At 43.3% G+C, this 27,260-nt stretch overlaps 1 protein-coding gene across 1 annotated transcript in view; it reads left to right on the forward strand.

The window, feature by feature from the left end:
- LRRC1 (leucine rich repeat containing 1) overlaps window positions 1-27,260 on the forward strand; it is a 297,188-nt gene that overhangs the window by 101,695 nt on the left and 168,233 nt on the right. Inside the window, exons 2-4 of the mRNA XM_068281386.1 lie at window positions 7,670-7,787; window positions 21,660-21,738; window positions 24,949-25,038. Coding sequence (XP_068137487.1) covers window positions 7,670-7,787; window positions 21,660-21,738; window positions 24,949-25,038 — 287 coding nt within the window. The remainder of the gene's footprint in view (window positions 1-7,669; window positions 7,788-21,659; window positions 21,739-24,948; window positions 25,039-27,260) is intronic.

Below are 27,260 nucleotides of genomic sequence, written 5' to 3' on the forward strand. Positions count from 1 at the left end.
TGCGGCTGGACCAAGTGAGTCTAAGATTAGTCCAGTTATCCAGTTCTCTTTGGATTTTGGCAGAGCGGTGGGTAGTTAAGTTGGTATAGTTTACTGAGGTCGCTAGGGATTAGGACACCTAGGTATTTAAGGTGGTTGGGTTGCCATCTAAAGTTAAATGAGTTCTTGAGTGAGTCGACCAAAGATGGTGGGAGATTAATATTGAGGGCTTCAGTTTTAGAGATGTTGATTTTAAAGTTGCTAACTTCTCCAAATTTATTTAGGTCAGAGAGTATGTGTGGGAATGCTATATGAGGATTAGATATGTACAATAGTAAATCCTCTGCGAATAGTGAGAGTTTGAAGTGGTGGGCACCCACTTTTATCCTTTGAATTGAGGGATTCTGTCTCAGTGCTATTGCCAAATGTTCCATACAAATCACGTACAATAGTAAGGAAAGTGGGCATCCTTGCCTGGTGCCATTAGCAATTTTGAAGGCGTCCGACAGGGTCCCGTTAACTCGAATTCTGGCGCTAGAATTGTGATAAAGTGACATGACCTTGTGCATGTAGCCATCCCCCAAGCCCAACTGCCTAAGGGACAACTCCAGGAACAGCCAATGGACCTTGTCGAACGCCTTCTCAGCATCCACAGACATAATGCAAAGAGGTGATTTGGATTTCTTAGCGTAGTGAATTAAAGAGACTGTTTTCAGGGTGTTGTCTCTGGCCTCTCTCCCCGAGACAAAGCCTGCTTGATCAGTATGGATGACCGTGGGGAGTGTGGGCTTGAGCCTTTCAGATAGCATTTTGGCGAAAAGTTTTAAGTCGATGTTAATCAGGGAAATGAGTCTGTAATTTAAACAGTGGCTTGGGTCTTTTTCTGGTTTGGGGATGACAGTGATATGCGCCATAGCGGTTTGGGGAGTAAAGAAATGGGTGTCGTCAATTGAGTTAAATGCCTGCAGAAGTATTGGAGATAAGTCAGCAGAGAATTGTTTGAAGAAGGCCCCGGAAAGACCGTCATGTCCTGGGCTTTTCCCTTTTTTGATAGAACCAATGCAGGTCAATAATTCAATTTCGGTGAATTTTTGGTCTAGTTCTTTAATAATGTCAGGGGATAGTGTGGGCAAGGGGGTGGCATCGATATATGCTTTTATTTTCCTTTTCAGCTTGACTGGGTCTAGGTCGTGGCATTTGCCTTTAATGTTGTAGAGTGAAGTATAATATGTATTAAACTCTTTAGCAATGTCAGATGTTTTAAATTTGGTTTGATTCTGCCCGTTCTTGATTGAGAATATATTTGTAGAAGAAGGGACCGGGTGTAAAGATTTCGCTAGTAGAGTGCCACATTTACCTCCCCCGATGGAAGAACATGCTACGTGATTTTTCTCTAGCTATCAGGGTATGTTGGTCTACTAAAGATAGGAGAGTTTGTCTAGTATTGGACAATCTAAGGTCCACATCAGGTGAGTATTTATCTTTCAGTGTCCCCTCCAGTACAGATATCTCTCGGAGTAGTTTAGAGATTTGTTCGGTACGCTCTCTTTTGATCCTAGAGCCATGTGAGATAAAGAACCCTCGGAGGACACATTTTTAAGCTTCCCATTTAATGGCAGCTGAAGTGTCATCATGGGTATGGTTGAGGGAGAAATTTTCAATAGTTTTTTTAATATCCGCTATGCAAGTGGGATCCCTAAGTAAGTTGTCATTTAATCTCCATTGGCTCTGGATTCCCTGGTGTTTATTTAAAACAAAGGAACAGAATATTGGAGCATGGTCTGACCACAGTCTATTTCCAATGGATGTCTGGATGTCTCTGTCAAGGAGTCTTTGGGAGGTGAATAAGTAGTCGATACGACTGTGTGAATGGTGTACAGATGAGAAGAATGTGTAGTCTTTATTAGCTGGGTGAAGAATCCTCCAGGCATCTACTAGGTACAAGGACTGGAGTTTAGATTTAATTCTCGCAAGGATAGTTTTGGTGATCGACTGTCTCTGGGAGGAGGAGTCTAGTTGTGAGTTGAGACACAGATTAAGATCGCCTCCTAAGATGATGTTACCTTCAGCAAATTGCGATAGTTTGGAGAGGTATGAAAGTAAACTAGTACCAGGGTTACGATTAGGGAGGTATATGTTCGCCAATGTGTATTTGCTTTCCTGGATCTGCACTATTAGAAAGACATATCTTCCCTGTGTATCTATCTGTGATTTAAGTACGTTTAAGCTAAGATTTTTATGTAATCCTATAGAGACTCCCTTAGATTTACCACAAGGGTTTGTACTATACCATTTGTTGTAATATCTAGATTTAAATGAGGGGACTTCCCCCTCCTTAAAATGGGTTTCCTGTAGGAAGATGATAGAAGCTCTTTGTTTATGAAGATGGTATAGAATTTGGGATCTCTTGTTGGGGATATTAAAGCCCTTAACATTATAGGATGCTATAGAACACTTATCCATTATTTAAATGAAGTTGAGTAGTAACATAATGCATATCAAACCTACCACAGGGCCTGGTTGACTTGTTTTCTGTGTGGGAGTCGACACATCTCCTACTGGGGAAAAACATAGGGGTGGGGAGGGATGGAAGCGAAGAGAAAAAGACAGACATCAGAAAAGTCAGACATAATAACATAAACCTCAGGCCGGGAAAGGGCCTGAACAATGAACTGTTGAGGTTCGTTCCACATCCTGCATGAGACCTTCGAGTAGGTGTCATCAGGATGAAAGATTTGGTGGGAGATGGAAGCCAAACGCCTGGTCCAGTATCTCCCATCAACCCGGAACTCGGTTAAACACTCTGTAACATACCATCTGAAATACAGCAAACTTATTTTAAGTAACTTTCATCTACATTTGTGGGGGTTATTAAGTGGTTGCTTAACTACAACGGCCGGTTGACCAGATCAAATCCATTAATCGGGTGTAAGTGATGACCATTACATCAATAGTATGATTGATCTAACCTATGCCAGTGGGGAAAAATGCCTAGGGGAGGGGGGGTGGTCGGGGGAAGGGAGGGGGGAGGGGGAAGATTGGGAAGGGGGCGGAGAGAGTGGGGGAAGGAGGGAGACATGGCCTGAGGGGCTTGGATCTAAGTAGGCTTTAGTTTAGGAATAATGTCTAGAACTTGGGTTAAACCTATTATACAGCAATAATGGTAGGGGTCTCAGATAGCCCACAACATCCTATCTAGGCAGCATTATGTTAGTTTTATGACAGTGGGGGATAAAACTTCGTGGTACAAATCCCACTCCCTCCACGCCCCAAACCCCAAGCACCCAACCAGTCCATTTCCCCGAGGCTATAGTAGTATATGAGGAGGTAAGAACATTTGGTTGAATCAGATATGGAGTATGTCTCAACAGGAAATATATCCATTCTGAAAAATGGCTAGAATACATCATCACTAATGTAGGCACGGGTCAGGCCGGAGTGTCACTGCAGCAGAAATTGTATACCGATTTATTCGGATATGCTGAGTGGAGTAGAGTTATCTATCATTGTTGTTCCGATTGGGTCTGCTGCGATTCAGAACTTTTCCATTTCTCCCTCTGTGGCAGGGCAAGGGTGTCATCTAGGGTGATCTCGGGGAGGTCAAAGGTTTCTCTGATTTTCTGAAGGTCCTTTGGTGAATTAAAAGTCGCCGATGTGCTGTCTTTACTGATGTAGATTGCAAAAGGGTATCCCCAACGGTACATGATATCTCGATCCCTCAGAATTTCTAGAAGTGGCTTAGAGGCCCTACGTAGTTGGAGAGTAAGACTGAAGAGATCTGGTAGTAAATGAATCTTAGCTCCGTCAAAGTCAATATTTTCTTTTTTACGTGCTGCGGCCATTATAGCATCTTTTTCTTTGAAGAAATGGACTCTGCAGATAATGTCACGTGGTTTGGACGGGTCGGCTCTTGGGGGCCCCGCTGCTCTGTGTGCACGATCAATTTCAATCTTATTGTCTGCAGGGTTATCTAGGAAGATATTAAATATTGCTTCAGTAGTAGCCATTATGTCTGGAGCCTTGATTGTCTCAGGGACCCCCCTTATGCGTATGTTGTTTCTTCTATGACGGTTTTCTAAGTCATCAATTTTCATGTATAAGGCAGCAATATGTTTAGAGTGGGCATTAACAGTGTTGTTTTGTGCTTTTAGAGAGTCTGTAAGATCTTCCTGACCTTTTTCCACCTCTTCCATTCTGTGCGTTACGTGTGCAAAGTCCTGCCTGAACTCAGCCATATCCTGCTTATAGGCCTCCATGATTCTAGTGAAGCAGCTTTCTAGCTCTTGCTTAGTGGGGAGAGACCTTATGTAGTCGTGTAGATCGACTTCTACAAATGACTCTGCACCTTCTGATAGTGAGGGGGAGGCCAGACCTGCAGGTCGCTTAGGGGAAGGGAGAGCATTTGCATTGGTGCCCTCATGTGTGGCGCCGTCTTGGCGGGAAGTATGGGCCTGATGGTTAGGGGATGGAGGCCTACTTTGTGATCCCTTGGTTTTCGTGGAGAGGAGTGTTCTGTGTGTGCTGGCTGGGTTGGACTTGTCCGTGGAGAGGTTTTTCCAGCTGCCGCTCCTGGGGATATCGAGGAAGTGCTGCTGCTTGGTGAGTTTGAGGCGCCGCCATGTTGGCTACCCTGCGGTGTCTCGGGTCTCTCCTCTGGCAACTGTGTTCGCTGCTTCTTGTCTGGTGGGCTATGCGGCTGGTTCGGAGAGCGGGTCTCTGTTGTTCCCGTTGGTGCGGGCGAGCCCATGTCTGAGTTGTCTGCTCTCGGAGATCCGTGGCCCGTCTTGCCACGAGGTGACTCCGCCATGTTGCTGATCTCTCGGTCCTGCAGTCTCCGTTCAAGTGGCCTCAGGAAGCGCTTGATTTGGGAGTGAGATGGCGTAGTGTGTTGGGTTTTGGTTCCCTTCTTTCTGCCTCCACCCATGGGCTGCTTTGAGTGTTTAAAAGCTGTTATTTTCTGTGATTTTGAGTCCAGGCTGTGGGAGCTCTGTGATGGTGCGTCTTCACACGGCCATTAGCAAGCCACGCCCCCTGCCAAATTGTTTCTTTTGGGGATACTAGCTACGTTATGTGTATTTTGTAGGGGATTACTGCCATGTTGTGTTTATTTTGGGGTGAAACTGCCACATTATACAGTAAGTATTTTCTATGGAAAGACTACCACATTATGTATTTTTTGGGGGCACTGCTTAGCTCCGGGAGATTCTTCTGTTTTTAACTATTGCCCATACTGAGTGCTGGGACTCACTCCGATCTCTATGAAAGCTCCCATCAAAACTGTGCCAAAAGTGAACTGTGTGTCAATATGTAGTTATATAGCACTGACATCTTCTACAGCGCTTTACAGAGTACATAGTCTCGTCACTGACTGTCCTCTGAGGACAGTCCTAATCAAATGTTCTACTATATTATGTATTTATATAGCACTGACCTCTTCTGCAGCACTTTACATAGAACATAGTCTTATTACTGACTGTCCTCAGAGGAGCTCACAATCTAATACCTACCACCAGTTTGTGGGAACACTGGCTCATGTGTTTTTATGGTAAGAACCTTTCCTATTTGCTTGTGCAAAGGTCACTTTACTCATATCTTGGGAGGAAACATGGGCCCACAGACTTTGAGTTGCACTCTTACTGGGAAATTTTCCTTGGCCACGCCCACTGCATGCTTTGGGCAAGCCCATTTTTGTTGCAGTACGCCGCCAATGTCCTTTGGGGGGGGGTGTCGTAGCTCTGAGGTGCCTAGGAGGGCCCAAACCCTAAATACAGCCTAGAAATGCAAACCCTAAATACAGCCTAAAAATGACATAGGTTCGTCGCACTATGGTGACTCAGTGCACACTGATATTATGCCTATGTCATTTTTAAAGCGCTTTTGAATAAATACTAATTTTTAAGATGGTGCGGATCCTTCCAACCTATGGCTGAAGTCCCAGCAACTTAAGGAGCAACTAAAGCATACTTTTTATATAAAAACTATATAGAATTTTATTTTGTGTTTCGTTTCTGCAGTATCCATATCCCTGGGCTTATTGCCCTACATTGCAGTCAAAAACCTAGTCCACATGGACTGACATCCACTTCACATTAAACAATCCATTAAATGATTACCGTATATACTCGAGTATAAGCTGAGAATTTGGGTCCCAAAAAGTGGGGGTCTTGGCTTATACTCGAGTCAGTGCAGGACACATGTGCCCCCGAGTGCTTTCTCATACCCTGCTTGTGTCCCCTGCCATATGCGGTATGAATAATGGTGTCTACAATTCAAGTGTATGTGAGTGGCTCACCTGAATCCCACGCCAGTGTCCCCCACCATACACTTGCTAAATAATGATGCTGCTACAATTGATCTGTACGTGATCGGCTCTCCTCCCTCATCTGAGTCTCTTGCCCCCGCCGGAGAGCAATGTGTCTGTTCGGCACTGTAATTTGCAGAGCAGTACTCTGTGTTCAATGATCGGACCACGCTGCCTGAAAGAGTCTCCGCTCTATGATGTCCTGCAGCAGCGCATGTATTTTTTTATGGTAAAAGTTAGGGGGTCTGCTTATACTCGAATATATACGGTAGATTGCAGGAGAGTCAACATTCATTCTGCTAGATAGATTTGACTAATGCTGGTCAATAAAATGCAAATAATTTCAAGTTGATGCGACACTCGAACAACGCAACATAGTATTGTTCTCCCTGCTCCTACGCACGCCACTCGTTCTCCCTCTGATATTCAGATCTCTTTAAAGTGAACCTCTGGACTGAAAATCTACTCGGCAGCACTGAAAAGGCTTGGTGTTTCTTTAAGTTTCACAGCATCAGAACTTTGTTTTTCTTACCAAAGCATCATTTTTAGCTGCATTTTTAGCTAAGCTCTACCCATCAAAGAAAAAAGCTCGGGCTTTTTTCCCCTGATGCTGTGCAGAGCATGATGGGAATTCCTATGTTGTTCACGTTGCCTAGCAACTGGGAGAGGCGCTCAGGACACAGGACAGTTGGAACTGTGTATCATGCTCCTTCACCTCCTTTCAACCAAAAAGATGGCTGCCATCATGAAATCAAACATTTGCCTGTTCTTTTAAAACAGGGTGGGTAAGAGATTATATTACCTATCTATTTTAATTAACATAACTAATGTAACTTAATGACAGTATGTTTGTTTAGGCTGGAGTTCCTCTTTAAGTTAAAAACAACTTGACTTAATGTATAATAATGTAGAATTTATCAATGATAGAAATTTTTTTTACAGATGTACATTTCCAACTATATGAGCTGACAATTATTCATACAAGAAGGTAAAAGGGAAGAATAATAATGAAAAAAATAGTCAAGTGTGGAATGCCTACCGTAGTTCCTCAGATGTATGCTGTTAAAATAGAATATGTTCATTTCGGCTTCCAGGCGCTTCTTGGGTACATGGAAATTGAGTGGAGGGGTTTATAATATGCATTTGGATGCACCACAGAGTTCCAGTGATTTAGCAGTATTGTTTTATTTGTTAAGATTTGCTCACATAGCATGCTGAAGTAGGTTCAGTTAAAGCATGGACAGACTCCACAATATGGCATGGCGTGTGCACCTGGAAAATTGTGCTGTGCATGATTTAGATTAATGATGATGTCTGAGTTGAAGCAGTTTTAGAAAATAGGAGTTCGCTTAAGTGGTTAAGTCACATATTACTATTGTTCTTTTTCAGCAATTTTTCCAACTTGTGAAGTTACGAAAACTTGGCCTTAGTGATAATGAAATTCAGCGGCTTCCCCCGGAGATAGCAAATTTTATGCAACTGGTAGAACTTGATGTATCACGGAATGGTAAGTCTTACGTTATTGCTAAATATAAGTTTTTAATGTGATAGCCCTTGTATGTTATATCATGTTTATCTTCCATATAAAATGCTTTTTTTTTTTTGCTATGATAGTTTAAGTGCTGTTCATCTATACTTCCAGTAGTATGCATCAAACATAAGTTTGTCCTGGACAAGACTCCATCCTCTATCGTAAGGCTAGGTCCACACTTGGCCCATTTGCAGAACAGACCTGCGGTCCGTGATCCTGGCGGTTTGTGATCCTGTAAAACCTGAATGCAAACGGATCCGTGCTGCCCTTCTGCAGCAAATGTTTTTGATCAGTTTGCGTTTTTTTTTCCTCCCCCAAAAACGGATGGCTGCAGCCAGGACCCCAATAGGTGTCCCTCAGGTAGCCTAAGGTAGTAGCAGCCAGGACTGGGGGTAGCGGGCACAGGGAAGGGGGTCGCCCCCCCTCACCTGTGTCCCTCTGTCCCCAATCCCTCCTCCAGCTAGTTGCGACAAAAGTGTAGCGAGTGAGCAGGAAAGCACCTTATTTCCTCTGCCCGCCGTGACTTCCTGCAATGCCGCCCTCTAGTGGGGGGCATTGTCGGAAGTCATGCGGCGAGCAGAGGAAGAAAGGTAAACTTCCCATCTTGCTCGTTCGCTACACTTTTGCGGGGACCCAGGGGAGGGGGGTGCAAACCCCCTACCCGCCGCTGTGCCCGCTACCCCCTGTCCTTGCTGCTACCCCTCAGGCTACCTGGGGACACCTATTGGGGAGACGTGAAGTGGAGGAGCAGGCAATGCCGATCTCCCTCCGTTTTGTGTGCAAGAATAGCCTGTGTAGAGGGAGGTCCGTTTTTGCACTGCCCTCCACTACCCCTGCGTTTATCAGGATCCATGTGCATTGCGGTAAAATGCAGCAGATCCGAACCATCCATTCAGGTTTTCAAAACTGGTCCCCGCAAACAGACGGATCCGTTTTTTTGTTTGTGTGAAGACAGCTGCTATTTTTAACATTACTATCCGTGGCTCCGGTTTTGATCATCAGGCTTTTAAAACAGAGCCACAGATACATTTCCGGACCTAGTGTGAACGAGCCCTAACTTTTAAGTTTTAACCTTTTACTTTTTATGATTTGGATAATGGGCAAGGTTTAGAACCTCTTGAAGTTTCACTATATGTGTCGGCTGCAGGTAGATGTTGCCTAACTCCTTGTTTTTTTCATCCTCTGTTTACATAACCTTTCTGAACTCTGTCTTTGAAAAAGTAGGTGAAAAAAGTACTGTCAAATTTATTATAAGTATTTTCTATCTTGCTGGTGCCTTAAAGGGCATTTTATTTATAAGGTGTAAGAATATCCCAGGGGAAAAAAAACTGTCTCTTGGACTTACATGGCTTCAATAAAAATAAGGGACATTTTATAAAACTTGAAAAGAATTGTAATACATGCCCACTCTACTGAAATAAAACATTTTATTCATTGCTGTTGGATTCTGTTGAAGAGATTTTTTTTATATTGTATAATACCAGAAACTTATGAACACTCTCTGATGGAGTACATCGATAAAAATAAATGCTAAGCCCTTTTCTTATTCCAAAACTAAAATAAAAATGCATTCTTCATTTCTAGTTGCTGGTTCTCTTGTAGCACTTCTGATAAAAAGTACATTTTTGCACAAAAAGACCGTTTTGCTTTTACTTTGAGATAAATTTAACATAAGTTAGGCCCGGTTCACATTAGCGGTGGCCGTCCGGAATCGCCGAGCCGGACCGCTTGCAGAACGGACGGAACGTACGCACGGCATGGCAATGAAAGCCTATGCGTCCGTTCACATGCGTCCGTTCTGCCGGACCGGATCCGGGCCGGATCCGGACTCCGGCGTCCGTTCCAACATGCGCTATTTTTGGGTCCGGCTCCTCCGGCAGCCGTATCCGGGGCGGAGCCGGACTGCACCATCCGGCCAATACAAAGCAATGAGAACCGGAGAGCGCACAACACACTGGCTAAAAATCCGGATGTTCTACCCCACTTCCTATGCGGATTGTTGCGGCGATTTTGGATGGGGACACATGGGCAAGCATTTTGGAGTGGAGCAGCAGTGACTTTACACGAGCTGGAGATGTTGGCAGCATGTCGGAGGTGGAGGTGAGTGCTAAACAGCAGAGGGCCTGATTCCACAGGTCCCCCTTCTGCTGAACTCCCAGACCCCAACATTTTATTTGGTTTGTACTTAACTTTTGCCAAACGGATCCGGATCGCATCCTGATGAACACCTGATGCAACCTGACCGGATCCGGATCAGAACCGTACGTTTCCGATCCGGATCCGGTCCGGATCCGGTCAGGTCATCCGGTTTGTTTGGCAGACAACCGCAAGTGTGAACCGGGCCTAAAATGGAAACTGATTATTTTTCCACCATCTCTATCCTCTCCTCTCTCTGCCTAACATCACAATAAATGGCAATAACACTTCAATAACTTCAGTTCTCCAAGAAAGTTACCGGAGGGGGATGTTCAATTACTATTTCATTTTTTTTCATGCACCAATTCGCACTAACCACCTCTTGTCATCTTTAACACCAAAAACGTATCTCAATTCTTCTCCAAATACTACCCCAACTCTAATCTCTGCTCTGCACACAAACTTCTTCTTCCCTCCCCTAGAATCACCTCCTCCCACATATACAGAACTTCTCATGATTCTCGCCTCCTCTCCAAAACACATCTGTCTCTCTCCAAACCTTTCAAACATCCAGCTCATTCTTAAAGGATACTAGAGCTGAAAAATACTGCTCTTTTACTTAGGTGTGGGTGCTGTCCCCTTTGGATGGATCACTGTTGTCATCGTTGTGATTAAAGGCCAGCTGCATCATATCCTATGCCTACTCTGTGTTTCTAATGGCCCATACTCACGAGGGACTTTTGTCGCCTCAACACGCGGCGCGCGCGTGTTGCGGCGACAGGTCGCCCGTGAGTATGGGCCGTCGCACGCGCGCGCACCCCGAACTGTCGCCCGCCGCTCTTGTCGCCATGCGATTGAAAGTTTCAATCGCATGGCAACAGTCGCCGCCGCACCTCCGCCGCAACTGTCGCTAGTCCGCGTGAGTACGCGGACTAGCGACAGCAACCTCCATAGAGGTGAATGAAGCTTCCGGCGGGGGGAGGAGGAACGTCGGCGACAGCTTCCGTCTCGCCGCTGGTCCCTCTTCCGCGTGTGTACGCGGAGGGACCTGGAGAGAAGCTGTCGCCGGCCTGTCGCTAGCACGCTCACGTGTGCTGGCGACAGGCCACTTCTGCAGCCCATGAGTACGGGCCATAATGCTGCTGCTTTTTTACTTACCTGGGGCTTCTGCCAGCCCACATAGGCTTTATTTCCCTTGCTGTCCTCTTCCTCACTTAACTGTTTGGCCCGCTAAGTTAACAAAGTCACCCAAGTCACGCAATACTGTACATATGTCGACCTGGCAGCACGTGTCCTTGATTGTGTTCCTGTGGCCGGGAGCATCCTGCGCATGCATGGCTGTAAGGCTTGGAAAAGTGTGCATGCGTAGAGCGCTCTCAGCCATAGGAGCACAACCAAGGACCTGGGCTGGCACATGCGCTGAATTTATGCGACTTGGCTGATCAGCTGAGCCTGAAGGATGACAGGATGACAGCGGGGGACATACAAGCCTACGGGGGCTGGAAGAAGCCCCAGGTAAGTAAAAGGGCAGTTTTCTTTTTTTCAGCTCTGGTATGCTTTAATCCACACTTTTTTTTTTTTTTTCAGACTAGCAATAATCTAACCTAAGACATTCTACTTTTAGCCTCTGGTCAAGCTGTGCCCATTTCTGAATATAGTACACAAACACAACTACTCTGTTGGAACACATTGTTTCTCACTGTCTCTTGTATCCTCCCTTTTACTTTAGATTGTAAGCTTGCAAGGGCAGGGATGTTTCCCTTTCGTGACTTGTAAAATAAGTGGTTTGTTAATCACTATATAATTGTCACTGCAACTTACTCATATTATATTGTCTACAAGTTTTGGATAGTGTACTAATTTCTGTATTGTTATGTCTATTTATGTCTATTTTTACATACTTACATTTTTAAAGATGGCCATGCACTTAAGGTGCTCATACAACTAGTGATGTATGGGCAGATCGACCAAGAGACAGATTTTTCTCTGATAGACTCTGAGCAGAGAGAGCCGAGAGAGATCTGTTGTCTGCCCATGCACCACAGGCCCATTCCCAATGACACTGCCTTGTCCTTCCCCCCCCCCCCCCCCCCCCCCCCCCATGCCTGTGCATTCATATCTCACCTGTTACAGCTGCCGCAGGTATCCCTCTGATCTTGTCCGTTGCTTCTCCATTCACTTCCCATGTGGTTGCTGTGTATAGCACAAGGCGTGTGAGTAACATCACTTGCTTAAGTGGGTTCTTCTGCATTCATCAATTGTCGCGGTATGGCACTCCGCAATCGCCGCCCCGACTACCAATAAACCACGTCGAGCGCGAGATTTCCCAGTATGCTCGTTCGATACATTTACTGAAATCAGTTGAATTGCCGATCAGGCATGCTTGTTGCAACACAGATTTTCATCTGATTCAATAAAACCATTGAACTGGATGGTTGATTGGACCGTAGAATCGTTAGATGTGTGGCCACCTTCAGAGATGGCTACCAGATTTGACCACCAGATAAATCAGATTTTGATCAGAGAGGTATCTATTACTGCCACACCGTACCCTCAAGGTGGCCTCTGATGATGCAATTTGCCTAACGACAATTGCTGAACGATTCTTCTTATGTATGATCGTAAATGAGCGTTTGGGACCACTGATGGGCAAAAATCTCCTAACTGATCAGATTAATGAAATTGATCTGAATTTCGGTTCGATCCAGTCAATTTGATCACATTGGTTAGGAGATTTTTGCCCATTAGTGGTCCCAAACTATCATTTACATTCGTTCATAAGAAGAATCGTTCATAATCGATTGTTCAGCAGATTGTATCATTAGTGGTCACCTTCAGGTCTTTCCCGGCTGTGCAGTGAAGCATACGTTCACTTGTCCACCACTGCCAGGCGCCCTTGTCCTGGTGACACGTACATTACATGACCATGCACATGTCGGTCCATGGGATGCAGGCATCCTGGCTCTGATGCTGGACACAGGAGGAGCACACCAGTGGACAAGTGAGTGTGCGCTCCAATGAACCACTCCTCGGGAGCACATGTTAGATGGGGAGACCAGGGGGGAATTCAAATGGTCATCCCAAATTCTACCATCAATACTGCTATGCTCCCTCTCAAGCAAGATCTTTCCAGCCTTCACAACTGATAGTTTCATTCGATTTCAGCAGAAAATTGCTCTAAATTAAAATTGGCCAGTCACATTGCAGCATCGTTCTCTGCCAGGAAAATTGAGCAAATGTATGGGCAGTTTTTACTCTGTACCTCACCACTGAAAATGGCTCTATGTGCTGTATATCAACATTAATAATAAGAATATATGGTCTTGCCATTAAAGTGGAGGCAATTATATCTCCTTTTTATATAGTGTGGAGAAGGGTTAGAGCCTGCTTCATGTGTTTGTTGTTGTTGTAGTAGTTGTAATCCTTGGGATCTTTTCTCTGGCACTGACAGTTGACAGCAGAAGAAAAAGTGATGTATATTACAAAATGTCATGTTTATTTCCAATGTAAACACTGGTAAATCTGGTAATGAATCACCTGGAATGCTAACTGTTAAAGGCCCCTTTGAGAAATAATTGCAACTTTTTATTATCAGGATGGTGGCACTCTCTCCAGTGGACAGAAATACCTAAATAAAGTTTGGCAGAGGGGTTAGCTTGGATCTTTAATAGAGTACAAAAAAATTGATAGGACTTCTAATTGAAGGGCTAGTTTAAACCTGAGATGGTAAAATAAAGATTTTTTTTTTTTTTTACTCACCTGGGGCCTCCTCCAGCCCTATGCGCACCGATGCATCCCTCGCCATCCTCCCGAGTGCCTCCACTCAGCCACAATCTGTTCTGGTAATCTGGCTCAGTCGCTCCAGTTGGCTCTTCTGAGCATTCAGGGAGGACGGCGAGGAATACATCGGTGCTCATGGGGCTGGAGGAAGGCTCGGGTGAGTATAAAATCCTTTTTATTTCGCCATCTCAGGTACACTTTAAGTAGATTCTAAAAAAACTGTGTTCAGTAAGCATTCCTGATGCTCTGAGTACCCTATATGCCCAGAGAAAAATGATTTGCGCCACATAGGTTTTGAATGTTAATAATTGTGAGGTGGAGTTGTCCTAATATGGAGGCTTGACTACAGATATCATTGACTCACACATTGGCCTCAATTCACTAAGCTTTATCAAACACTTTATCAAAGATTAGATAATTTACCTCATGAATAAAATCTAATTTTGAATTCACCAAGGTGTTATAGATTCATTGAATGTTTTATCAATAAAATGTTCAATAAATCTATAACACTTTAGTGAATTCAAAATTAGATTTTACCCATGAGGTAAATTATCAAACGTTTGATAGTGTTTGATAAAGCTTAGTGAATTGAGGCCAAAGTGTTCCCCACTAAGCTGTAATTGTTGGAAGCAGGGGCGTACCTGTGTTCTATAGAGCCTATGGCAAACATGGAAATTGCGCCCCCCCCCTCCCCCCAGCCAGAGTACCATTCCTCTCTAAAAACAGTGTCTTTTCTCGCTTACTTGATTTATGGTTGCCTGTGTTTTCGGTCTTGGGATATTGCTGAAGTAACTTTTTTGAAAATATCTCTTCTTATTCCTACTCTGTTCTGTTTTCTAACACTAAGCCAAATGCACCCTATATACATAAATTAAAGAGAACCCGAGGCGGGGTTCTTATATTGCAATCCCCATACGGAGGCTGGGTCTGCCTATAGAGCCTAGGCATGGGCAAACTTGGCCCTCCAGCTGTTGAGGAACTAAAAGTCCCACAATGCATTGCAGGAGTCTGACAACCACAGTCATGACTCATGAAGGCAAATGCATTGTGGGATTTCTAGTTCCTTAACAGCTGGACTGCCAAGTTTGCCCATGCCTGGTCCAGCCTCTGTTGCTATGTAGCTTCCTCCAAAGCCCCCCCTGCGCGCTGTGAGACCCCATCAATCACAGCCGCGCTGTTGACACGCAGCATGTCGCAGCGCGCTGTGTTTACCTCACTAATGCCAGTCTCGCCGCTCCCCCGCCTCCTGAATCGCTCCGGTCCTGGCCCACGCCCCTTCCCTCGCCGCTGATTGGAGGGAAGGGACGCGGGCGGGGACCGGAGCAATTCAGGAGGCGGGCCAGAGCGGAGACTGACATTAGTGAGGTAAACACAGCCGCATAGTGCGGCTGTGTTTTATGGGGTCTTGCAGTGCGCAGGGGGGGGGCTTTGGGGGAAGCTATATAGCAACAGAGGCTGGGCTCTATAGGCAGACCCAGCCTCTGTATGGGGATTGCGATGTAAGAACCCCGCCTCGGGTTCTCTTTAAGTAGCCATGTTCCCCAAATAACAGAATATATCGGATTTGAGGTCTGAGTGATGGAGAGGCACGAGGGCAGGCATGGTGGTGCAGAACAGGAGCAAGCATGGCGCCCATGGTACTGTGGCGCCCATGGCATGAGACATGATTGCACCCCTCTAGATACGCCTCTGGTTGGAAAGGAAAAGCCCTGGGTGCTAGATGGGGCAGCTGCATTGGCTGAATTACAGTAAAGGTCACAATAGTCACTGATATTCTAAGCCACATGGGACTTACTCTTTGACAGCACATGCAGCACTAGTCCATCCTTCGTCTGTATGAAACCCGAGCATTTAAAATGTTAAGCAAAATATATTGTGAACATTTGTTCCTCAAAGCTAAATGAATCCCAAACTTGCATGAAACAATTGTTTGGTCTTTCCATTTATACTTCAGAGCATAGACTATTCCTACAAATTATGATTCTTTTCTTCCTCTTTTTTGTGGCTTTTCTAATAAAGTGGAACATAGCAAGAGTGACTTAGAATATTCTTGGCAGAAACTTTGGTCAATGATGTGATAAAAGTAGAAAACTTAAACTTGTAATGTTAATTCAATGCAAAAACTGTTTTGTTTACCCGCTGCTGCCTATATGTCGCTGAAGGAAGTGTCAGGGAAGGTTTGCTCAGTTGAAACAAATTTTCCTTTTGATCATTACAATTAGCCTGTCCTTGGGATCCTAGAGTAGGGGGTCATGTGATCAGAGACCATACTGATTGATCTCCGATCATGCTTTGGCTGCTGAAGCTGCAAACAGCCTTAGAGAATAGTGCTTGCATGAAGGGCTCAGTAAATTACGGTAACTTTCCTGCTCTAAAGCATATGTACTGCAGGAATACTCATTAAACAATTTACTGTGCAGCAGCAATGAGGAGTGTTTTGCTTTGTTTTTTAAGAAAGCATGAAAGATCACTTCACTTTTTAGCCTCTGTGACATGAGGCGAACATACATCGGATAAGTTTGTGTCCTTAGAGCTAACTTTAACAAGACCCAACCTCCTGATATGTACTCTGTGGACTTAGGCTGCTTCCACACAGGGACGTTACAGGCGCACGTTAGGGCAGCCTGTAACGCTATCCCAACGCACAGCAATGTAACACAAGTGGGCTGTTCACACTGCCCATGTTGCGTTACATGTAACGCTGCACGTTCTTCAGAAAGTGCAGCATACTATAGCGTTACAGCGGCTTAAGCCGCGTTAAACTGTCTGCACATGCTCAGTAATGTTGGGGAGGAGCGGAGAGCGGCCAGGCACATGGCTAATTAATATTCACTGCGACGTGTTTACTTCCTGGAGCGGCCGCTCTTTGCGGCGATTGGCCGGCGGGACCACGTGATGCTGCATGCGTCCAAGAGTACGCATCACGGCATCACGGACGCCAGAGTGAGCTGCACAACGCAGCTCACTCTGACGTCCACATCAAAGAGCGCCAGGCGTTGCGTTAGGTGCACGTTATGCGACCTTAACGTGGCACCTAACGCAACGTCTTAGTGTGCAAGTAGCCTTAAAGGGACACTGTAGGGGGGTCGGGGGAAAATGAGTTGAAAATACCCAGGTCCCCCGCAGACATCCTGTGCCCGCGCAGCCACTCACCGATGCTCCGGCCCCGCCTCTGGTTCACTTCTGGAATTTCAGATTTTAAAGTCTGAAAACGACTGCGCCTGCGTTTCCGTGTCCTCGATCCCACTGCGCAGGCCCAGTATGGTCTGTGTCTGCGCAGTACGCTTCTGGTGACATCAGCGGGATTGAGGACATGGCAACGCAGGCACAGTGGTTTTCAGACTTTAAAGTCTGAAATTCCAGAAGTGAACCGGAGGCAGGGCTGGAGCATCGGTGAGTCGCTGCGCGGGCACAGGATGTCTGTGGGGGACCTTTAGAAGCCCCGGGTAAGTTCAACTCATTTTCCCCCGACCCCCTACAGTATCCCTTTAAGCTACACATACTCTATAATTATTGGTAAATGTAAAATTACATTTAGCATTGCTTCTTGAGGGCTTCTTGGTCTTTTTAAGCCCTTTATACCTTCTGGTTGGCTCTGGGTCACCACGAGCTGTCTCGTTATGCCTCCATTCTTAGTGGTAGAAGCACCCTTTAAGTGGACCTCCAGTCAAGATCACATATCCACTGGGTCTTCTATAAAGTTATCACCACCTGCTGTGTCCTCATTTTCTTAAGATATCCAGTATAGTTCACTTTAGATAATAATGTGAAATCACTTATGGAGTTCATTACTAGTGTACAAAACAAGTTTCCTTCTTAAAATGGAAGGTATTTGCAATAATTCAGGTTAGAATGAGCATTTGATGTCTCCCACAGTGCATCACTGATGAATATGCAAAACCTCCTTACATCCTGTAAGCTAGCCACACCTCCAGAACCGCTGGAATGCACAGTATGTATATATGTACAGAGCTACAACAATCCACTATGCATACAAACTGTTTCAAATTGGTTGATACTCATCAGTGCATGGCATGGATTAATGTGGCTCTATGGAGTAGGACTTGAAACACCCAGAGTAACAGACTACCCAGCAAGAATGATTTGCATATTCAGCAGTGATGCATCGTGGGAGACATCAGATGCCCATGGATGTAAACGCAATATAAATTAAGGACTCTGCATATATTTTTGCCGTGTAGTGTCTTTTATTTCCTAGGTACCTGTAAGTCCATGTCCCCTGCAGACACTGATGGGGTTGGGACAGAGGAATAGTACACATTCTAGTAGTAGTATCTTAGCGAGCTCCACCCCTAGTGCACCTAAAAAAATTTACTGTGGGTATGCTGCAAATTCAAATGTCACACCAACATATACAATATATAAAAGCAAAAAAATTGCGCTGCCTCATAGTCCACTAACGAATTGAAACAAACAACAGTTCTTGGCCGCGTAGCCACCAAAAGCGAAGCTGTTCGTCTTCAGTCAACTTCAAACAGAAAAACACAGGAAAAAATTCATCGCATAGACCATCAGTTCAAACTTGATCCTCCACCAGCTAAGGACCCGTGTGATATTTAGAGGGTAACACCTTCCTCCTGTGCTCCACCACCCACAGGGATTGCCCTCACCTATATGTGCTGGTTGCTGTCTGTAAGGTCTGGGCAGCTAAAGCCAAAGGTGAGGGCAATCCCTGTGGGTGGTGGAGCACAGGAGGAAGGTGTTGCCCTCTAAATATCACACGGGTCCTTAGCTGGTGGAGGATCAAGTTTGAACTGATGGTCTATGCGATGAATTTTTTCCTGTGTTTTTCTGTTTGAAGTTGACTGAAGACGAACAGTTTCGCTTTTGGTGGCTACGCGGCCAAGAACTGCTGTTTGTTTCCGTCCGTTAGTGGACTGTGAGGCAGCGCAAATTTTTTGCTTTAACAGTACACATTCGTAGGTGATGCCACTGATGTAAAAACTGAGCGTTGCGGTCTTTATTCTGTTCGCAACGCGCCCCCCCCCACAGCACGCGTGCGCGCCTCCCCCCCCCCCCCCCCCCAGCACGCAGATGCTTTGAGGAGCTAGAGAACCACTCACTCCTATTATGCTGCCCACTGCAGTAATTGCTATCATGCCCACCAATAGGATGTAAGAAGATTGAGATAGTCTCTCCCTACTCTTGCTCCTGTCCTGTACTTCTGTGCTTCTTTGCACACACTGTGTCCGCTCTGTCATTGGAAGTTTTTGCTTGCTATGCAACGACAAACATCTAAAGCAAAGGAGGACAGAAGTGTCCCATTCTGCTGCGCACTGTCTACACTAAAATATACTCAAATCGCTCTGCAGAATGGAACATTTCTGCTCTCCTTTGCCTAGTTGTTTGCCATTGCATAGCAGCAGAAATTCTCCAATGACTGGTGAACACAGTGTGTCCACAGAAATACAAGACTGGAGCGAGAGAAGGGAGAGATGCTCTCGCTCCTCCTACATCCTATTGGCAGGTATATTAGCAATCGCAGCGGCAGCCACATGAGTAAATCCAATAAACGACATTTCACTTCTCAAATATCACTGTGTGTGTCTCCTATATGATATATTTAACTGACATTTTTTATCGTAACAACCAACAATTTATACAGGAAAATCATGACGATTAACAACGTTGCCCAAACTTTCGCATCCCACTGTATTTGGTCTTCAGGGTCTTTTTTTTAGAGACTGTTGACAAATCACCATAATAGCCATTTTGGAAGCACAAAACAAACTGGATGTTGCTCTTAGTGCTTTTATGATTTGGTGGTAGCTAAAAAAAAATGAGCAGGCCTTCCAAATTAAAATGTCTGCCTTTGTTATCTGGGATTATGCTTAGCCTAGCGTGTATTGCACTGATATGCGTTGTGAAGCACAGAGAGGAATGGATTAAGTATTTGTCTTTTGGTTGTGTATACAGCATATGCCTTTCAACATCTGTCCTGAACAAAAAACAGCCCTTTATTCAAGACCTTTTCCACTGAATATGTTTCAGCGCTGAATCATAGAAAGCTCTTGTCTGGAAAAAAAACCCAAAACAAAACCGCTAAGCATGTGTGGTTGGGCTGAATTCTTAGAGCCTCTGCAAAGAAAAGGGTATATCGTCTTCCTTGGAAAATGGATTACTGTTCTTTAGTATCACTATCAGTCTGTCTGAACTGAATTATTTATGTATTATATTAAAAAAGATGAATGCTTGTTGTGATCATTTTCAAAACCCTTTTATTGTGCTTTTTTTTTTTTTTTTTTTTTTTTTTTTTTTTTTCAATCCATGAAAAGCCATAAAAAAGGAAATAGACATTCCACTCTTGTACCACGAAGAAGTTCATTTTGGGCGCCTGGCGCTCATTGACGAAGCTGGGCGCCGTCATAGCAGCAGTGAAATGTTGCGCGCCCGCGTAATGGTGATTCGGGGATCCGGCTGTTGCCAGACCCTGAATTACATCTCCCTCAGAGTTGCTACGACTCGGAGGGATAATAGTATTTAACGCCTCCGGGGAGTTTAGAGGTAGAAGGTAGAGCAGTCATTCGCCTCGCCCAGCACCCAACTGCCCGGTGCCTTAATAATTTGTACTCCTTGTACCCTGCTGGTTTTAAGTGAGAACATAATGCTAGAAATATGTTTTTTTTTTTATAATTTAAATCAGACTTTTGGATGGATGATTAATTGCTTTCAAATCTTATAAGTGTATCTGCTCTCAAATAGTATGCCATCATTCAGAAACTATTAACGGAAAAAATGATGTTAAGAAGGGTGCTCTTTTCCTAGTGAGCACCACTTAAGGCAAGGAAGAAATATCATTTTATTTATTCATGAATTAAGCTTCATCTCATGACCTTGTAAAACACTGTCAATGGCATGTATTCATAATGGAATTTGCCAGTTTAACTTATAATTTTCATGAATTGTCTCTTCTTAATGTGTACACTTCATTCCTTTTTCACTGGCTAATTCCTTTTTTGAATTGCATCTCCCTAATAGATTTCCTTCTGGAACTCTGTGCAGTTTTTTTTTTCTAAATCTATATACCGGTAGTATCTTCCTAAAAGTAAAAATGTAACCTTTCTTTCAACAATTTTTTTTTTCTTTTTTTGCAAATGCAGCTTTTAGTATTTCTATCACAGAACAATTTTTTTTTATGTAGATTGCAGTTTAGGTAGATCAAAAGTACTAATCGAAAAAAAAAAAAGGCTACGGATACCTATAACCAACCAATCATAAATGGCCCATCCTCTAAACCCTTGATGTTTATGTTGAAGCCCCAAAACTTGCTTGCAGCTCACAATGCTATCCAATTGTGGCCACTGTTCTCCTTTTCCATTAGCCCATGGAGATAGGAGCATGTTCCAGGGTAATGACACAGTAACTATTGCCTTCTTGTGATGGCTTGTGGCAGTGGTCATAGTCAGACTGCCAGGGTTCTTTGCATTGAAGGTTCAGCTGCATATGACAGCCATGCTGATGTGACTGCTGTTGCTTCCAAGAGAGTTTAAATCTTGTACAGGGTACAATATTCTCTAATCTGAATCCCAGAAGTGCTGGAATCCAGCTTTACACATGTAAACCAATCACCAGCACTTCAGTGGTAATGTCCTTGCACCTAGCCTGCCTTATGGTTATGGGTGATGCATATATGGACGTCAAATGTCCATATATGCATCACCCATTATGCAGATGTTTTTGGTTTCCATTATTCAAATTACAGCAATACTAGTGAATAGAAAAGCGGGGACAGATTAGTCAAACTAAAGATGAACCATTGCCAAGCTGACATTGAACAGTTGTCAAACCAACATGGAACCAACTTCAAAAGCTCATGCCATCTAGCTGCGTTAAAACTTCCAGCATAATGTGCATTTGAGTGGCATATAGTATATACTAAACTTTTTTAAACTTTTTTTTATTTTTCAGATATTCCAGAAATCCCAGAAAGCATCTCTTTTTGTAAAGCGCTCCAAGTGGCTGATTTCAGCGGAAATCCACTCACAAGGTAATGCCAACTCTAAAGTGAAGCCTCCACCTTTGTTGAGAAATAAACTCTTCCTTTAGTTCAGTTGCACATCCTTTGTACATTGGTTATAAGCACACCGTTACCCAGCCCCTTCATCATTCTTGTCATGCATTCTGTGAGGGTCCATTCTGATGCCAGTCTCTCAGTGCAGGTGTTAAACATTACAAAGACCTCCTGCCTTGCTCAGTAAGAGGGAAACATTGAGCTGTCTTAACTGAAGCGCAGGATACAGATCCCATGCTAGGAAATGAAGTGTGATTTATGCTCAAAGTGGGTTTTGAAAAATTGATTGCTGGCTGTGATCTGAAATGAAAAGATTATTAATGTGTAAAATCACTTGTAGCACTAATGCGTGTTTATAGCACATTTTTAGCAAGAGTTTGACGTTTTAATAAATATTTCAGCATTAATGATATAGTATTTGACAGAATCCAATACAAAATTAATATTATTCCTTCTTAATATCTAGGCAACAGAAGGAAGCTGCTGTAAATGTATTATTGCCCGCAGCTTCTATTTGCATATTGAAAATTTATATTTTCAGCTGAAGAAAGCTTGGAGAAGTTGCTTTGACAGCAAACTTGAGTAACCCGAGAGAACCTTGGCTTGCTTTTCATCACTAAGAGCAGTATCTTGGTGTTTTGGAAAGGAACCACGTCATGTATACACCTTCTTGATGTCTTGGAAATAAGCTGTTTTCAGCTATTCAGAGCAGTTGGCCAGTTGTTTACACATGGCCACACTTAGGGATTGATTTACCAACACTACAGAGCATAAGATAGCCAGCAAACCTGGACTGGATTTTATATCGGGTGTCGATCATAAAATATATGAATTTTAACTGTCTTTAAGGCTAACTGTTGAATGCAGGATTTTAGAACTGAATGCAAATTGACGGCAGGAATGATCGAAACCCAAATCGAGCATGTCGGAAATAATCGAATCTATCCCGATCGACCCGCGGATCGAGCGGGAAAACGCATGGTGTGTACCCAGCATAATACGTTTAGCCATAGACCCTGAACAAGCATGCAGCAGATCAAGTGTTTTTGACATTATTGTCAGATCTGACAAGATTAGCTGCATGCTTGTTTCAGGTGTGATTCAGACACTACTGCAGCCAAACAGACCAACAGGGCTGCCAGGCAACTGGTATTGTTTAAAAGGAAATAAATATGGCAGCCTCCATATCCTTTTCCTTACAGTTGTCCTTTAACCACTTCACTACAGAGGTGTTTATCCCCTTCTGTACCAGAGCAATTTTCACCTTTCAGCGCTCCCTCCATTCATTCGCCCATAACCTTATGACTACTTATCACAACAAAATGATCTATATCTTTTTTTTTTGCCACCAATTAGGCTTTCTTTGGGTGGTACATTTTGCTAAGAATTATTTTATTGTAAATGCATTTTAACAGCAAAAATAAGAAAAAAAATCATCATTTTTCAGTTTTCAGCCATTATAATTTTAAAATAATACATGCTACCATAATTAAAACCCACACATTATATTTCCCATTTGTCCCGGTTATTGCCCATATTTTCAAAATGAACAGTAATATACCCTCTTGACATACAGTACATATTAAAAAGGTTCAGTCCCTAAGGTAACTGTTCATGTATTTTTTATTGTAATTTTCTCTCTTTTAATGCAAATTTTTTATTTGGCTAATTATGCAGATATCTTGTAGTAATGCACCTCCATCTCATTCATCCAATGACGTTCTCAGCAATAGGGTCACCACTCCATCAGCAAAAAGAAAGTAGCTGGCACCGTCTGTATTTATAGCTTAGTGATTTTATTCAGCTCTGCCACATTACAACATTGTTGTAATGTGGCACAACATTGTTTTAATGTGGCAGAGCTGAATAAAAGCAATTAAGCTACAAATACAGGCTGTGCCAGCTACTATCCTTTTATTTGGGTAATTAAGGGATAGTGTGGGAGGTAGGGTGTTAATTTTAAATGTAAGTGTGGGTCTTTTTATTAAAATAAATGTATGTAGGTGTAATTTTACTATTTGGCCACAAGATGTCCTCACGCATTATTTCCTTTTAGGGCTCGTTTCCACTAGGGCGAATCCGCATGCGGGCACTGCATGCAGATTCGCATACTTAATGTTAGTGGATGGGGCTGTTTCCACATGTGCGGCGTGCGGGAGCGATTTGGCGGCGGGCCAAATCTGCACGGCGGGACCCACAGATTTCGCCTGCGTCGGGAATCCGTGCGAATCGCCGCTAATGTATTTAATAGTAAAAACGCATGCGTTTGTTACATGCGTTTTTACCCGCGATTTCGCGTGCGATTTCGCACCTTTTTCAATGTTATTTTGCCCTGGCAGTGTCATGGTTAATTTCGCATGGCACCCTGCCATGCGAAATCGCGGGTAAAACGCATGCGGAAACACATCCGCATGCGTTTTTACAAGCGTCGGAATGCCGGCGAAATCGCGTCGCACTAGTGGAAACGGGCCCTTAGCGTACTAGAAGTGTTACTCCGTTTTGTTACAATGACTGCAGCATCGCATTGATGCCGACTATCATGGATACGGGGACTTACATTAATGAATGGTAACAGCGTTCCCATTCAGTCATCTTCCCTCTAACGATCGTATTCCATAGACTATTATTTACATCCCTGGGCAGGCACTGAAGTCCTGCAGGACGTAGATAATCAGTCATTACAAAAGTGGTTAAGACAGAAGGTATTTGCAACTATTCAGCCTTATGTGAGCAAGAAGGATTCCCCATGATACATCACCACTGAATCTGCAATTTTTTTTTTTACTGTATGTCCTTTTAAAGCCCCACACACATCCAGAACCACTAGCATGTGGTGTGCCTATGGCCTTTTCATTTTACAGAGCCATTCCAGTACCTGCATAGAGGGCAGACGTATTGGTCTTCCTCATTGTAAAGCATGTATTAATATGGCTGTATGAGGTAGGACTTAGTCAGTGGAGTGTTGCAGAGTACACAGAGCAGACTGGCTGCATTCTTGTGTGTGGAACGTATAATATTGATGGCAAAAGATCACTTGCCTTTTTCCTCTACCTTTTTACTTTACCTTTTTTTCTTTAAAAATGTTTTGTCTGATTTGCTGTTTTCTGCATTAGTGGTTTGGCTTTGCCAAGTGTGACTTTTGTGAACAACATTGTCAAGATAAAGAGGTAATATTTTCTTTTACAGGTTGCCTGAAAGCTTTCCAAACCTTGAAAGCCTGACATGTCTGTCTATTAATGATATCTCGCTGCAGGCGCTCCCAGAAAACATTGGGAAGTAAGTATCTCATACTTCAGGTTTTATCACAATACCTCAAACTGACTGACAGCTGTGAATGATGTAAATAGTCATCGTTTTCTCTTCTTATTTTAAGTTAATCTAGATCTAGACTGCTTTAGTGAACTCCTTACTAAAATAAAGCAGTCTGGAGGAACTCTTAGGTGATCAAAGGGGCTATCCCTTGCCACGCTTGCGGACCTGAGCTCAGAACTTCCTCTCTGCTCTAAAAGATACACAGCAGCATAATAACCTTTAAAGAAAAACATTTCTTTGTTGCAACTGATACAAATTCTACAATAAATCTGTAGCGTTTCTACTTCCTGCTTTCACGGAAGCAGACATATTAACACCTTGAACTTTCAGATGCCATGGCAGTCAGGTGACACAAGGGAGAGCTCAAATTACAACTGGTGATTAGACACAGAGGAGAGAAAATTAGACATGCTAAATTCTCTAAATACATACAGGGTGCATTTATCTGTTTTCTTTCTGTCCTGTGCAAGAGTTCAGGCCTACACACAGTGAAGTCCCACCCCATTTATAATGTGATGGCAATTGTAGTGTGTATATGCAGGCCTTTGGAGTCAGCAATTTTTTGGTACCTGGAGCCAGGAAAAATGTTTTAATAAATGTAAATGGTAATTAAAAGACAAAATATAACATGTTTTATTTCTCAGTCAAATGTCATCATAAATTATATATACAGTAATTGCAGGGCTTAGTCCACAAAAATGAAACAAACCAATCATCAATCTACCTGATTTGTGCTGCTGTATTAAAGCAGACACCATATTTTTAAAGTTAGTTATACATATCTGGCTGTGACTGTTTATCTGATGTGTACACAGGAATCTTTTATATATAATAAATAAACATCTCTGCTGTAAGAATAAAGCCTGATGTGTAGTTGTCACTAGTCAATGAGATGCAGATTATTCTGCATTGATGTACCTTATGCAAATTTTGTATGCAACTTTGTGCACTGCCTTTGCTTATGAAATCAATTAAAAAGGCACTTCATCACTGCCAGAATGTGTGTGCGAGTATTCAGGTTGGAGTGAGCTCTGAGGTGTCCCCACGATGCATCCCTATCGCGGACAACAGAGATGATTTGCATATTCAGCAGTGATGCACTGTGGGACACTGCAGAAGTGCACTCCAACCTAAATTATCACAAATGCCTTCTGTTTTAGGAAGGCAAACTTAGGTTTTTCATAAAAAAAAAACAAGAGGTGGCTATTTAAATAGTATAGTATTACATTATACGACACTAGCTAATACACCTTGTTCTTCCATGTGCAGTGACGTTTTATCAGCGTATGGGCTATCTTTCTTTTATCATTGCCTTAGGACAGAGGATTATAGTCAAACTGACTGTGCCATCTCTACTATGTATCACTTATAACATTCATGTGGCATATTCAACAAAGAGAGATGGCAACAAAAAAGAAAAATAACATATTGCCTTAAAAATGTTTTGTTTTAACATGCACGTTCATTGGAATATAGACATCTGGCACAGAATTAACTCTAGTAAAAGAGCATTGGTGAATTTCATTTTGTGGCCAATAGTTGTTTATACTTGCTTTATTTCTTTCTGTCTGATTAAATAAAGCGGCATTGAAAATACACCCAGAAGGATACTTTTTGTATGTAGGCGGTTTCCCTTGGCATATAAACTATTGTGATATTATTCATATTTTGGGAAAAATAGCTTTATTTTTCAGGTTGCTGAAACCTCTAGTTAACACTTTTCTATTTGCTGCTTCTATTATTTCTTCCTATTAAGCTTAGAGGAGTCCTTGGGGCTTGTTTGGGGTCAGAAAAAAATGTAGACAGGGAATGGTGAGGTAAATCCACACTTGTTTTTAAAGCTTAATTTAATAAATGAAAATGTAAAAAACCAAACCAATGCAAAAACAGTCGCAACACTAAACAAATGTAGCAAGGTTAATCAGCAGCAAACTGTCAGGACCATGGTCATGACATCATACTGTGGGAAGGGTTTTACCACAATATCAGCCACACAGACAGTTTCATCCTGCCCCTCTGCTGTTCAGCTGGAGCAAAGGAGCCTTTTTCACCTGAGCTTTCTTGTTTACCAGTAACACCTACAGGAACTTCATCATTATGTGACTTGTTTTTTGGGGACAGGGATGATGGGACATCTTGAAGCACGTGGGGACTTTGCCCTCCTGTAGGCATTTTGTGTACATGTA

This window comes from Hyperolius riggenbachi, chromosome 4 (assembly GCF_040937935.1).
Source record: "Hyperolius riggenbachi isolate aHypRig1 chromosome 4, aHypRig1.pri, whole genome shotgun sequence".
Taxonomy (NCBI): Eukaryota; Metazoa; Chordata; class Amphibia; order Anura; family Hyperoliidae; genus Hyperolius; species Hyperolius riggenbachi.